Here is a 15,664-nt window from a genome sequence, read left to right on the forward strand (position 1 = left end):
AAGGTCTTTATTTTAACTACTAAATATATGCATACCGTTTCACTTTCATCGATATCAGGAGCAACAGCGTTTGGAGGGCCATTCACTGTCTGACTCATTGAATGGGTCTACGAGTTTCGTATGGGCCAAATCATTGTATAAGACAAATAAAATAGGTATATCAGGAGGGATGACGGCCGTAACAACATTATCACACAATGTAACATCAATGTAACTATTTATGCTCTTAGAAACATCCAAATAAAAGCAACAGTCATGTCCATTTTATACTAATCGAAACAGAATCAATAGATGAACGGCATCCCATAAAAATGTATTCCTCAAATGAAACAGATGTCGGCTTCGATTCTGAATTATTGATGGTACCTAAACTTTAGTTAATAGTATAACGATAACTTAGTTTTAGCATAAATGTTCCCCAAGTACCAAAATTTGATCCATACCGTAGTCTGTGTAGTCCTTGACAGTCTAGATTTTCCTTTTACTCTGTCAAATTTATCAATCCAACTTCGCATCATTCTACTTTTCTTCCCACCACCTCATTTTTTAATGCCTCTTGCGACTACTGCCTCTCTCATTTCATTTACAATTTCAATTTTATCCTATTTCTCGACATTCAGATTTTTTTGATTTTGCAAAGGTTGCTCTTCGCTTTCTGAGAGGAAGAGTTCAACTCTCTTTGCCAAATCGGATGTGACAGTGATTGCTATTTTACTGGTGTCCTCCGACATTGCTGTTTGAGTTGCGACCTTAATCATGGCTGGAGCGAGCTCCCGGTAACGAGTTGAAATGATTGCTTTTGGATCAGCTATAATTTTCCATCCTTACCGATCAAAACAGTCTCCAGCTCGAGCTCTTCTTGTCCATCGTCTCTTAACGTATTCAAGAGGAATTGTCTTTATGCCTACGGTATCAAACACCTTCAATGAGTGTCCACACAAAATTCCTTCATTCTCGTATTTTTTGCAACTACAATGTACATTTAGATCATTCCGATTGAATACCACTATTCTTTCAGATCCTCCATCATATCTCATGACCGCAAACTCTACAAATATCCCTGCATCTTGTTGTCTCAATATAACCATAGCTGTTGACTCGTCATATTCATTTTGGAATGCAACAAATACGGTGGGTGAATACGTTTCTGTTGCATGTACAAGCACAGGTGTTTGCCTCAACCCAACCATAGGGAGCTTTTGCCTCATTTCATATTCTGTGATGAGTTCATTATGTCTCTTATCATCAATCACTCGATTGAAATGTCTAAAGAACTGCACAAGATCATGATCCAGTTTCATATGATTTTTAATTGCTACATTTAGGCTTTCGCTAAATTGGGTGCTTTGCATTCCCGCGGTCTATCTTTCTTTCATCATACACCTTACCCACTTATCACGAATTTGATACAACTCGAAAAGCCATTTATTATTTTCAAGATTGTATTTTTTCACCATCGCCTCCCACACCCTATTGAACTGTTCCACTTCTTCAAACTCATACATGCAGGCACCAAACATGTATGGAAGATCACTATTTTTCTTATAATGATTGCCAAGATGTTTCATAAAATTACGCCTTATGTGAAACGTATATAGACCGTGAAATGTTTCTGGCATGATAACTGAAAGAGCGGCTGCCATGGCGTGATCTTGATCGGTTAATATGGTATTTGGACGCTTTCCGCACATTACTTTTCGAAATGTACCAAATACCCATTTGAAAGAATCTATAGTCTCATCATACATAAGGGCAGCATCGAATATCACAATTTGCCTAAGTTGGTTAAAACCCACAAACACTACAAGTGGGTGGTATTCTTTATTTATTTTGTAAGTTGTGTCGAATGTGACTACGTCTCCAAAAAAGTTGTAATCAATTAACATTCCTACATCAGCCCAAAAGATATTAGTTATCTGCCCTTCACAATTCAGCTGTACGACATGAAAAAAGGATGGATTCTCGAGTGTTTGCTCTTGAAAATAATTCAGCATGTTACCTGCTTCTCCATATTTCAAACTCCTTTCCCGTCGAGTACGAATATATCATTTCAGGTCTTCCCGAGTATATCCCACATTTTCCATCCCACCTGCCTCCTTTCCCATAAACTCATGGCTCTGTTTCAATGAAATCCCAGCATCCTCGCTTGTTTCAACTTGAAATCCTTGAGCCTCACTCACTTTTCTTTGTAATGGCATCATGTGCGAACATTAAGCAATGTGCAACACATGGTTATGTTCTAAGATAAGGTCATGTACACGGTACTTCATTATCTCTCTAAGCAACACAATAATCATTTTAGTTCCACACCCTGTTTTCGTCGGCGTTCGTGTCTTTTTTGGCATCACATCACCTTCGTACTTGCGTTTTACACCTTCCTTGCAGTAACTATATCTCCTAGACGTCGTCACACCGTCTTTGTCTTTATTTAGATAGTCTTTGCATACATTAAAATCCGTTTTAAAGGCATAGTTGTTGTAAAACTTGTACGCATCCTCTTCACTATTGAACTCCATTTCTAATTCAGGGGTCCTATCTTCTACCAATTTGTTACAATCCATTACTTCTGCTCCTACTAATTATGCATCAAACACCTTAATTTGCAGCAGTTCATGAATGGTATGTACATAAACGACAACATAAATGTATATTACCATTCATAATGTGTTATGTTACACACATTATTCGTATACCAAATCCTATTATTACGTTCATCGATATGATTAATATTGTACAAATACTCGTACACCAAATCCTATTATACTCTAAGACAACGATATTATGTATGTACAAATACAACTCCGTGTACAATAAGTTATACATATTGTAATGTGTTGGTCACATGTTGTAAGTATATTTTAACTGTATGTACATCCACTCGGATGATTATATTTAGGTTCTAGGTACTTTGTTCACTGGACCTTATGTCATTCGTCAATGACAACCGCCTAAGCCAACTCCGTATTTTTTACTATTTCTATATTTTGAGGGCCAAATAAGCATTTTCTACTCATTGTAATATATTTATTACATCATGTAATTTACTTACAACACCAGGTACACCCATTTATTATTCACATAGGTCGGTCTTTTCCTCTGTTTTACCTCATTTAATTCTGCACCTCCATTATATACACACTGCATGGTCAGGAGAGAAGGGCAAACTAAGATTGTGTCATGAGTATGGACCAACTATTAGATGCACAATGATTCATATCAATTGTAATACAGTACCTATAACCTGTAACTAATTTACAACAGGATGTACATTCGTTCACTTGTTAAATGTGACTTTATTTCTCTCATCTTTCACTAATTCCGCTTGATTTCAATACATACCCCTGGGTCTTCCGATGACTACTATCCCATTATAGTTCATCACTGAAAAGCTAAATGCTCACACACACACACACAGATACGGTACAATTTTACTATTCTTCTATCATCTTCATATGATGTCTTCAGTGAATCTAATTTCATCTTTCATTTAACAGATGTGCATTTGGATGACAAATAATTGGCCACAGTTAGTTATATGGTTCAGTCACGTTACCTTCGTCTGCTAATACACTCTACATTTCACCAAATTCAGAGAGTGCAGCTGCTTCTGCTATTAAGTTGAAGGACAGAATCTGGTGTTTTATGACATGTTGAATTTCCTCTGTTTGCTTCTACCTTCCTGCAAGCCTTGTAAGCATTTAAAATGGATACAACATTTGCTGACCCAGTCACCAAAGTCTCTTCTCAGTTTCTCGGTAACACTCTCGGACGGAAATTGTGTCGAGTTTTCTGAGAAAAGAAAACTAAGATAAGAGTTTTCTGTCAACTCCCTATCTTCAGACGGAGCACGCCAAGCCTCTTCCTTCAGCTCTCTGAATTTTGTGCTACAGTTTTCTAAGAAAGAAAACTGAGATACGAGGTTTCTGAAAAAAAAAACTGAGCTCCCTATCTTCAGACGGAGTACGCCAAGCCTCTTCCTTCAATTTCGTTTTGTGCGGCTAATTCAAAATTTCAATTTGCTTTTCAAAATTTCAACTCTACCGTTTGCTCCGTCTGATTCCGTTTGGAAGTCCAAATTTTTTAATTTGGAACGGCGTCGTTTTTGCCCCTTCTTAAGCCTTCTTGACGTGGATCATTTTTCTCCTCATGTTTTTTCTTGTGAGAGGACCGTTCAGGAGCGGTCGGCCTGACGACCGCTCCTGCCCCGTATCCGTGTTGCTACAGTAGTAGCGGATGAACGTACTGCTACAGGCGTGAATAGTGCCGATGAACAGTATTCCGTGAACAGTCCGATTTTTTTTTTCTTTTGATGACTCGACACAAGGTTACGACTTCACTTGGAAAAAATTTAATGAGAGTTAAACCCTTGAAAAACCTGTTTTCAAGAACGTAATCACACCACAAAATTTCAACCTCGATCAATCACAGGGTAGGTTAGACTCATGTGATAAAATCAAGAAAACAAGAATCAAAATTTTTTTTTGTTTCTTTTAAATCAAAAGGTGGCTAGGGTTTTGTTAGAAAAATAAATAGAAAACAAAAGAAAACAAAAGGATATTAACCTGAAACAAGAGCCGAAGCTCTGATACCAGATGATACGAACTTGACCCAACAAGAACCTGTCTTGAAGAACCAAGTCGATCAGGCAGCGGAAGGATCTATTTTGACCAGGTTATGGAACAATAACTACCTTGCTAGACCTAACGAGAACCCGTCTCTAGAAACCTAGTGGATTGGCTATTGGCTTGAAAGAACAAGATGATGTAATCATCTTGCCTTGAACACCACAAGTATCCAAGCTAAATACTTGATACAGTTCAAGAAGAAACTCAAGTTCCATCAAGGAACTCCATAAAAGGAGACAACTCTCTTTTTATTAATTCATCTTCAATATCATGTCCCTGAATAGTTAAATAAAGTTGGCTATTTATAGCCTTACAAGACTCAAAACCCTAATCTAAATTGGAAATAATACAAACTTCCTTATTTGACTTGACACAACTTCCTAAATAAATTTGGAAACAATTAACTACTTTCCTAAAACTATAATTCAATTAGAATAAGAAACTAATTGACTCAATTGGCTTAACTATGGTCAACATGACCTTAGCCTTTATTTCCCTTAATAACTCAAGACTAACTAACAAGTATTGCTGGAAACTTACTTAAATAAATAACAAGAAATAAGCATGACAAATCTTCAATGATTCTTGAACCCGATTGCACCATCAACCATCAATCGAATTTTCTTGAATTTGAAGGGAATCCAAATCTTCATGTTCTCATCAAAAGGATTTAGAGTTTGTGGTTGGAGATCTCGTATTTCTTAAGATTACACCTCTGAAAGCAAGTTTAATGTCTGGGAAAGGAAAAAAGTTACAATCGAGGTTTGTAGGACCTTATAAAGTTATCCAATGCGTGGGAAAGGTAGCGTATAAGTTGGAATTGCCACCGAGTTTGTCTCAGATTCATAATGTTTTCCACGTGTCCATGCTTAAGAAGTATCATCCAGAGCCTTCACATATTTTGCGACCGGAAAGTATTGATATTGATGAGACCTTGACCTATGAGGAGAAACCGGTAAAACTTCTGGATAGGAAGGTGAGAGAATTGAGGAATAAACGGATACCATTGATAAAAGTTCTTTGGAGGAACCACAGGCTAGAGGAAGCGACCTAGGAGGTTGAAGAAGCAATTCGAGAAAAGTATCCAGACCTATTCGCAGATCAAAGTAAATTTCGAGGACGAAATTCTCTTAAGGGAGAGAGGATGTGAGGACTCGGAAAATTTGTTTATTTTAAACTCCTAATTCTAGCTCATTTAATCATTTATTTGGCCAATTGCCCCGAATATTATTTTCTAACCTTTTTAGACCTAATTACATGGATCTATAGCTTAATTATATTTTTAAAATGACTTGTTTCAAAATTTAATTTTTGAAAGCTCATTAAGTGAGAATAGTGAATGCGCGTTTGGAAGCAATAACCGATTTGAGAGTACAATGAACCTGGAAAATTGGAGACTTGTACATTAGTCTTAAAATAGGTATTTTTATGTTTAAGTGTTCACGTGTTAGATAGTTATACTATCGTTATAAGAATTTCTTGAAAATTTCACTTTATTGCGCACAAATCGGAAGTATGCGTTTTTACGCGCGCGATTAATTGAGGGACTTTAAACCTTTATTTTTAGACCATTAAGAGTGAATAATAATAGTATGAATGTAAGTGCATTAGAGGTTTAGTACACTAGTGCAACAAACCCGAGAGGGATCGAGCACAAAACGCGCGCGTGCGCGCGGGAGAAAGAGTTGACTTTTGAATTAATTAGAACCACACATTTTATCTTCTCTTGGATGCTTCATTTGCAGTCAAACACTCTCTCTCTCTCTCTCTCATTCCAGCCGGCCACCAAGGAGAAGAAAACAACCAAAGCTCTTCAATTTTCTCGCACCATTTCATCACTAAATTTCCACCAAACCACTTCAACTTTAACCACACTTTGCAATCTATTTGGAGAGCAACTCAAGCTACAAAAAGAGTTTCAAATCCACGGTTTTTCTTGAGCAAGGAGGACCGAAATTTCTGCCTTAATCATCTAAGAAAGTAAGTGACGATCAACCTTGCAAATCTTGACTTATGGAAGTTGTTTAGCATTTATGAGTTCCTAATTTCTTATGGGCAGCTTTAAATTGTTGGAAAATTAGTGAGTGGGCTCTATGAAGTCCCACTATGGCTTGATGGACTAATTTTGTGAGTTTTGATGTTAATACTATTGGATTAGTGCTTAAATTAGTAGAAATGAGTGATATTATGGATGAAAGCTCAAAGGAAGTGAAAGAGAGAATTTTTCCATTTTTGCCCCTGTGAATGCCGTGACCTTTAGAGCATTTTTTTGAAATTCTATTGACTTTTTTATGATGTATATATGTTGTATGGGTTGTGTGGAAGGTTTCCACAAAAAATTAAGTGATTTGGTTGGCCAAATATGGTGATTTCGAAAGTTCATTCAAAACTGGAATTTTTCCCGTATTGCACTGGCAGCTATAACTTTTTGCTCCGATGTCAAAATTGTGTGCTATTTTTGGTAATGGAAACTAGACATTCCCATATTTCCAATGGTATAAAATTCACATCCTGATTCCACCTGAATGATCCGAACTAACCTTGTAAATTTGCCTGTTCTGTTTCTCGTTTTACTGGAAGCTCTGTTTTGAGTAGCGAATTGATGCTCAAATGTGATCTAGTTGTGGACAAATTTTGAAAATGATTTCTTCTGAAAAATTGTAGCTTTATGAATCTAGTTTTCAACGCCACCAACCACACTCAATTCCAATTTGAATTGAGTGAGTTGTGGCCGAAGTTCGAAACTGATTCAGGGATTGAAAACCCCTTTTCGCTAGTTGATGCCTTAACCTTGATTGTGACTTGTTGTTTCGAAATTCTTGGTGTTAATCACCTACCAAACACATCTTAGATGTTTCTTAGACAATTTCTACCTAAATGAACCAGATTTGAGATGTTTTCATTGGCCGAATATTTAGAAAAGGAAAATTTGCATACAAAGACAGATTTGTCTTGGAAATTCGTGGGACTTTAGTGATTTTGTTAACCGACTTTCCGTACGTATTTTTCTATGAAATTTGACAGAGGAATAGCCCTTATATGGTAGTGTAATGCTACTAATTTTGGTGCCATTCCGAGTCCGTTTCAATGATCAACCAAAGTCCCAACTTTCGTGAATTGAATCTGGAATTTGGCCTAACGGTCTCATTTTTCAGTAAATTTGAGCCGCCATATCTTGGTGCTCAAAACTCCAATTCTTGTTCCGCTTGTTTTGTTTTAAACTATGATTGTAACTCTAATTTATTTTCAAATTTAAGAGGCTAGTTCAAATTCTGTGAATTTTTCCGAATTTCCAAAGTTGGCCAAAAACCAACTCCGAAACTGCCTTGATAGCCTAAAACAGTAACTTTGAGCCAAATTTTGAATGTCTTTCATTTGGAATCATGGAAAAGTGTCTTCTAGGAACTTTTAGTACTTTGGAAGAAGTTTCCAACGGTACCAAGTTTTTCAATTTTGGACTTGTAAAAAGTGAGATACAATTTTTCAAAAATCTCGTATCAAAGCTGAAATTTTTGAAACTTAAGGAAATGGAGTTTTTCAAATTCTCCTTTTCCCTTCGATATCACATGATTTTTTTACACTTGAATTTAGAGATGAAAACCAGATTTCTCTTGTGCTTTAAAACCCCGCCTTTGAGCCTCGATTTACGAGTAAATAGGGCTCATTTTCATGAGATTTTCTTAGATTGTACTCTAGTACAATCTTCTTCGATAATTGGGGTTATGAGTGATAGATTATTATTAATTGATCAGGCACTCAAGAGGACCTTCAAGAGGATCTCATAGGAGACCCCTAGCTTATCGCTTGTACTTGCTACTTGAATCACTAGGTGAGTGTCAAGTGTGTAAAAACGTGTTAATTGCTTTGATAATAGAATATTTTGAAAATGCTGAGTCGAGTGTGTACTTTATCACACTCGTTCTCATTTAAGTGAAGTGTACTTGAATTTTGTGACATGAAATACTTGAATTGCTTGAAGTGACTTGTTAAGTGAATTTAAATGAAGTGTTTAAGTGATTAATTATGCTATGGCTGCATAAGTCGATGGGAGTGAATCTCCTCGACTCTTAAGTGTCAAGTGGGGGATGCTCAAATCTCACTGGCTAACCCTGGACTCGAGCCGGCATGGGTTTGGTCGGGCTCCTTGGCGAACCATGAGAAAATAAAAGTTTGACCTTTTAAGAGATCTTGCTTGGCATACTCGAGCAGTATCGCCTCAAACAAAAGACAGGCGGGCCCGATACAGGGATATGTAAGGTGAAAGGGGACATGATAAGTGAAGTTTTACGGATTAAATCTACCCGATTGACGAAGTGTCAACTCGTGGAGGTTCGTGATTGCGCAAGTGGAAAATAGCTCCTGAGAGCCCCTATATCCTTGAATTGTTTCTGTTTACTTTTCTCGCTCGAATTGTTATTTATTGAAATATTATTGCTCTATGTGTTATATTGGGATTGTTACTTGCACAACGTACCAGCATGTGTGTTCTTGGTCTCACGAGCGTTTCGCTCACCCTATAGTTTTGTTTTCCTTAACAGGAAAGGATCGGAAGTGAACCTTGGAGAAACCCCTTTTGAATGTACTTTTGTATTAGGGTTTTCAATGTACTTGGCTAGACTCTGGATTATTGCATATTTTGGGATTTGAGGTAACGTTTGTGAACTTGATGTAAGGATTGGATACTTGATGTATTTTGGAACTCGTGATGTAAGTTTGAATGTTATTTATGGGAGTGACCTTCCTTTCTTACTTATATCATCGTGATGGCTGGGATTTCATTAAGTTTGAACGGGATTGGTCTTGAGTCCTGGCGAGAGCTGGGCAGGCGTCCCGCGAATACCCTTTGGTTCGCCTTAGGGAGAAGTGGGGGCGTCACACACCTGGACTTGAGCTCATTCTTGGATGTATCCCGCTTAGGTCTCTCGGATCTCTCCTCATCTTCACTAGCTGAGTACTCCTCATAATTTGCTCCTTTGGTGCCATGGTTACCTCGGTTGCGAGATCTAGATCGAGAGTCTCTTGTGAAGCTCTTTGAGAGCTCGTCAAAGCGGGTGTGCATCGCCTCCATTTATTGCTTACTGATCCACTTAAGCTCATTTTTTCATAGCAGTGAACATCAATGAGTAGTCAGTGGTCGGTTGAGCCTGCTCCATGCCTTTCGCCTTACCTTCAAAAGGTTAGTGAACAAGAAAATAGGACAAACATAACCTTACTTCACTCCCTTAGTGTTTCGCTCACCCTCGTATTTTCACTCAAAGCACTCTAATGATCTTACCAAGAATTCCTTACCTGTCGGCTTGAGTAGTTGAGGAATGCCGCACAAAAGTCCAATAATTGTCACCAATTATCCACAAAGGTAATCAAGAATGCAAGACATAAATGCGGATGCAAAAGGAAACAAGAATGGATGCTTTTGGAAGTGTACTAGTGACGGACAGAAATGGAATGGTGCACTAGTGTGAAAGGGAAACAACCGAAACCCTAGTTCCTAAAATGTAGGAGCGTGTCCAAGTGGAAGTGAAAGAAGTACCCAAGCTACCTACTTAGTTCCCTAAGTGATTTTGGAAACTAGTTAGCTTTTGGAAACCTTTTAGAAAACCCCTTCTTTCTTAACAACTTTTAGTAGCTTCCAAATTCCTTTCCAAGAAGAATTGCAAATCAGATTTTATCTCCTTCCCAAACCCTTTCACTCAAGTTAGTTGGGACTCTATTAAACCCCAAGGAAATCCGACACTCACACACTCAAAATCAGATTCGGATTTGATTTCCCTTGTACAAATACTCAAGACAGTTTCGGACCTTTCTCACAACAATGGAGAATCAACAAGGTGATGCACACAACCCTCCTCGATCTCCCCAAGATGTTCCCAAGAAGTTCACACCAAGGCCAAGGAAATCCTTCACCACCGCTAGAGAGTACAAGAAGATGTACACTCGAAGAATGAAACAAACTTCCAAGAAACAAGATATTCAAGAACTTGAAGAAGTGGTGGATCAAAACTTTTGACTCTTTTCTTTGTTTAATTTTCTGTTTTGGATTGGAAACAAGATGTAAGCAAACTGATTTTGGCAATAAGAATTCGACTTTTCTTTCTTGTTTTGCTCTTGCCACCCGACTCCTCTTTCTTTCTTTTCTTTTCATTTTTTTTCCTTTTTTTTTTACTTAACAAATGACACAAACACTTGGCCGCAAGAAACAAATAGATCTATCAAGTCATGGCTTCATCATTAGTCTGTCCTTTCTTCTAAACGTATGAGCTGACAAATAGATCAAATTTACTAACTTTAACATATTATTCATGTTCTCACCCTTTCCTGCTTCTTGTTATCAATAATTGTTATATCCACAACTTGTAAACATGTTACGAAAAATATTTCTTTAGACTCATAAACTGCAACGACTCACCATAACATCATTGCCCTAATAATCACCACCTACTCCATATATTACATTTCTCTGAATTCCACTGCAAAATAATTCATTTTCTTATTTCATCCATCTAAGCCTTGCCTTAATAGTTAAAACACCATTAACCTGAGTCTTGACTTACACTTCTCCATTGATAGACGTTTATTTTATACTGACTACCATGTATAATCATCCCAACGTAGTCAGGGTGACAATCGTTCAAGTGCATTTACTAATCCAATTACCCCATTAGTAACACTAATCAAAATTCCTTAGTAAATTGTAGATCTACTGCATCTAATATCAAATCAAATAATATGATCATTACTTAAGTACATCAATGGCTCTTAAGTATTCTAAATGATCTCAAACATTTCATACATTGGCTTTTCTAATAACCTAACAACTAGTTATCTTTATCCTATTGGACATTAGCCCCAAATAATCCTCCAATAAAATTTAAGGAGCCACAATGTCATCGAGAACTCACCTCGCATGGCAAATTCGTCAAACTTATCTCACCTCAATTTTGAAAACTCTCCTCAAGGTTTAGAGTTGTTCACAACTGCATTGTTCTTATTTAAACTACGATTTCACTCAAATTCTAAGTCTTAACCTATATTTTGGGTAAGAGATGGCATAGATTCCATTTATCAATGAACGACTAGTAAAATTATTCATCTTAAAAACAGAATTGGCACTAATCTTCAAGATCTCACTATTGGCTCTTCACTTTTAACTTTCAAAAGCTAGACTTGGTCCTTTCGATTCTACTTTGCCAAATTTAATCATGCTTTCTAGTCCCATCATAATGCAATATACTAAATTCTTCATAATTTGCAAATACACCATTGAATGAAATATCTGGTACTCGGGTACAAGAATCTGACAATAGGATAATTCACAGCTCAGGCTGGCCAGTCCCAAGAGTAACTCACCTATATTTGAGATTCCTACCCGACGTACATATCTAATTACCTTAATAATAGTAATTAGTTCAACACTAAATAGGCCATTCCCCACAGTCCGACAACCCTCTCCCTTGGGCGTACCCCAGGGTTTAGCGGACCGCCTGCCCAGCTCTCGCCAGGACTCACTCACTCACTTCACATATAATAGGTTATAATCTCAAGAGTAAAAGAAATACCAGTTTCAAACCTTGGAACATACATGTACTTTCATTTCTATTTCAAACATTCGTACAATTCCACATATATCAAAAGATATGAGTTTCAGATACATTCAGTTCTAATCGAGCACTAGCACGAGTACAATCGTAAAATTCAAAAACTACTAGACTACGCTAGCCTGTACCAGTCTCACGCCTCGTTCGTACCCCCTGTAAGGAAAACAAATGGCGTGGAATGAGCTAAAAGCCCAGTGAGGTTCCAAATAGCAAGTTGACCAATATTGAAAAGTACAAATATCACGTAGCAAAATAGTGAGCATATCAAGTTCATGAAAGTGAGCAATAACACTTCAAATAGCAAATGTCAAAATGAGCGAGTGAAAACTCTTTTTGTTTTCCAAAAGAACAATAACACTTCGAATAACAATCAATGTATAAGGATACAGATGGTTCTCAGGAGCCAAATTCCCATTTCTTCACTAGAGCTTGATCAAGTATTAGTTGACACTCCGTCAACTTTCAAGTAAAGTAACTAGTCCAGTAGTACACCACTTAACTCCAATCACCGTCCACCAACCAAACCCCTTACCGGGCCCGAACTCCACAATAAATACTGGTGGTAATACTCGAGTATTCCGATTAGTCGAGGAGATAATACTCCACTCGACAACACTAGATACCCATGGTTCGTTATCTAATCGACCAAGCCCTTGCCGGCTCGACTAGATTAACTAACCAGTAGGGTTTGGGTCCCCAAGAAGTCGATGAGATACATCTCCAATCGACTGAATCAAGATAAAAGTATGGAAACGGGAATGAGAGGTACCTTCTACTCGAATCGAGTGTGGTACATACTGCCGCTCAGTACTTACAAGTCACACACAAGTATATCAAGTCATTTGCAACCAGAAACGAGTACATATCACATTAGGGCAAGTGCGATAAAGTACACTCTTGCCCGATTATATCAATCACATATCATTCGATCACATTGGTCAAGTATTGAAAATAAGTGTCCAGTTCAATCAGGTATTTGGAAGCACTCACCAAAGATTTAGTGCTTGTCAAAATCACTCTCAGTTGTAACTCCTTGTTTGTAGTCCAAATCTGTGACAGCCCCACCTCCCCCTAAGGCGAACCAGAGGGTTCGACGGGCCGCCTGCCCAGCTGTCGCCGGGACTCAGTCGTTCACTACATTCCTCAAACAGATTACAAGATAAAACTCAAATATTACATCAAATTCTCCTATAAATAATTACATATCAAAAGCGAAGCGTCCATGCTTCCACTGCGCCACTCTGATCCACGATCCAACTATTATACAAGAGGAAGTCCAAATTCAAAGTACACATGAGATAATTCATCCGATCACAGGAATAAGTACTACAAGCCTTCCTTCGCCTTGAGCCCTGTGGAGGAGAATAAAATATTTTTGGGGTGAGCTAGAAGCTCAGCGAGTAACCAGTAAAATCAGTAATCAAATCGGTTTAACAATAGTTCATTTCAATGATGTCATAAATCAATGATGTCATAATTCAAATGATAAGTCCAGAAACAATTACAACATTTACAAAACATTAAATATGGAGTATAAATAATTCAAGAAACATTTACAATGGAAAGCGATAGTAACATTCATGAAAAGGATACGGGCCCACATGGAGCCAAATATTCGCGCGCTCGCTCGTTCTCCTGCCATTTCCCCTTATTCCTCCAATTATTTGAAATTTTCATTTTGTGAATAAACCCTCGTTTGTTCGTTCATTTGTTCATTTCATTCACCCTCTCCTGGACATTGTCCAGGCTCCACCAACCTCCACCAACCTACAAAGGTAATACTCGAGTATACCAAAACGTTCACCCAGGTCACCATATCGCCCGACCGAGTCCGCTTCTGGCTCGAGTCGATCGGTAACAAGGGGCAGTGGCCAGTTCAGCCAAAAGGCTTACATTCATGCGCAACTAGCATTTAATCATTAATCATTGAAAATTTCACATTTATTTAGGTCGAGTGCGATAAAGTACACACTCGCCTAGAAAACTCGTTTTTAAATCATTGAAAGCACTTAACACATTATCAATCAATAATAACAAGCCAATAAGTCAAGGAAATATAACAAACCAGGAACACTCACATGCAAGCACGCATGATATGCAAGAAACAGTTCAAAAGTAAATAATGCAGGAAAACAGTTCAAAAGTAACTTTGGAAACAGTTCAAAAGTAAATAATGCAAGAAAACAGTTCAAAAGCACATAATGCAAGAAAACAGTTCAAAAGTAACTTTGAAACAGTTCAAAAGTAAATAATGCAGGAAACGGTTCATAAATAACTTTAGAAATAGTTTGAGGTCACTCACCTCCATGGCTCAGAAATCATCCATCATATAACATTGCCTTGCTCAAATCCAAGTCTTAGATCACAAACTCAATGCAAACAAATCCATTCAAAGTTCGGACAGCACTTCCCCTGAATTTGCTAACTTTTCCCGCCATCATGGCTTCATTATTTCCTCAGCCAGTCCCAAAGTCACACGAAATATAAATTCTTCACAACGGCCGTTCAATAGGCTCCCAATAGTACAAGTACAATTCAAGCTCTAGAGTAAACCAGGAAAAATCCGGAAATGATTTAGCTTTAACCCTGAAAAAAATAGTTTTTGACGTCATTTTGCGGTAATGGCACCAAAGGCGCTACGATTGTCGGATGAAGGTGAAAAATACACCGTTTCGAAGCGAAGAGATAGGGCTACAATATTTCAGAAGGTCACTCAACCCAGTTTCGAGTGTAACCAGGTCAAAAATGCAAGATAGTACACCAGAATCACAAAAACAGATTCACAGAACGCATTCTAGCGGAAACATCATAAATCAGGCTACCTAAGTCCAAATCCAGAAATTCCAAAACCAGATGAAAGCTAAGAAACATGGATACATTTCATCAGAAGACCTAAAAAACCAATTCGGAAGCAATTCCAGCCAAAACAACCAATTACAGGCGCAATTCTTACATTCGGATAAAACCAGGACAGCAAGGATAATTTCGACTTTTCTCATTCTACACTACTCCGATTGACCTGAAATTTTGTAGGCACCTATAAAATGTCATTCCCTACAACTTTCATGTTTTAAGTCAAGGCCAATTCGCCCTCTAACTAGGAGCTATAAATTCAGGCAGAATGTAATCATCATAACCCTAACTTTCCAAAATTTCTTCCAAAACAGAAATTGGTTGCAATTAACCACTTTTCCCACCTCCTAGAGTCATTATATGCCATTTACAATCATCATAGATAGCCACACAATCATGCTCATATTAAAACAGAAAAATCTCCAAAAATAATAAAACTTCATCGCTTCAACCACAAATCAAGAAATAATCCATAAACTTGCATCTCATACTACCACTAATCATGATTTAAGCATCAATTAAGGGAGGAGGGTGGTTCATCTTAGAAACAAGAGAGAGGGAGCAATAGGTCCTCTTAGCTTTCCAAATAAC

General features: G+C 37.7%; 1 protein-coding gene across 1 annotated transcript; it reads right to left on the reverse strand.

Annotated features, from left to right (window-relative positions):
* Positions 1 to 824: 824 nt before the first annotated feature.
* Positions 825 to 2,561, reverse strand: LOC113755586 (protein FAR1-RELATED SEQUENCE 7-like). Its single transcript, XM_027299555.1, has 3 exons — positions 2,354 to 2,561; positions 1,389 to 1,888; positions 825 to 1,274 (listed from the first exon to the last, which is right to left on the reverse strand). Exons 1-3 carry the CDS (start codon positions 2,559 to 2,561, stop codon positions 825 to 827), a joined length of 1,158 nt encoding a protein of 385 aa, XP_027155356.1.
* Between the last annotated feature and the right edge of the window lie 13,103 nt (positions 2,562 to 15,664).

This window comes from Coffea eugenioides, unplaced genomic scaffold, assembly GCF_003713205.1.
Source record: "Coffea eugenioides isolate CCC68of unplaced genomic scaffold, Ceug_1.0 ScVebR1_159;HRSCAF=649, whole genome shotgun sequence".
In the NCBI taxonomy this organism is placed as follows: Eukaryota; Viridiplantae; Streptophyta; class Magnoliopsida; order Gentianales; family Rubiaceae; genus Coffea; species Coffea eugenioides.

What these genes read in the sequence shown, in the direction of transcription:
- LOC113755586 (XM_027299555.1), bottom strand. Translation starts at nt 2,561, where the DNA reads ATGGATTGTAACAAATTGGTAGAAGATAGGACCCCTGAATTAGAAATG. An exon ending in TGTAAAACGCAAGTACGAAG is followed by an intron (nt 1,889 to 2,353) that starts GTGATGTGATGC and finishes GGGCTGATGTAG; the next exon opens with GAATGTTAATTGATTACAAC. An exon ending in ATCAAATTCGTGATAAGTGG is followed by an intron (nt 1,275 to 1,388) that starts GTAAGGTGTATG and finishes GATCTTGTGCAG; the next exon opens with TTCTTTAGACATTTCAATCG.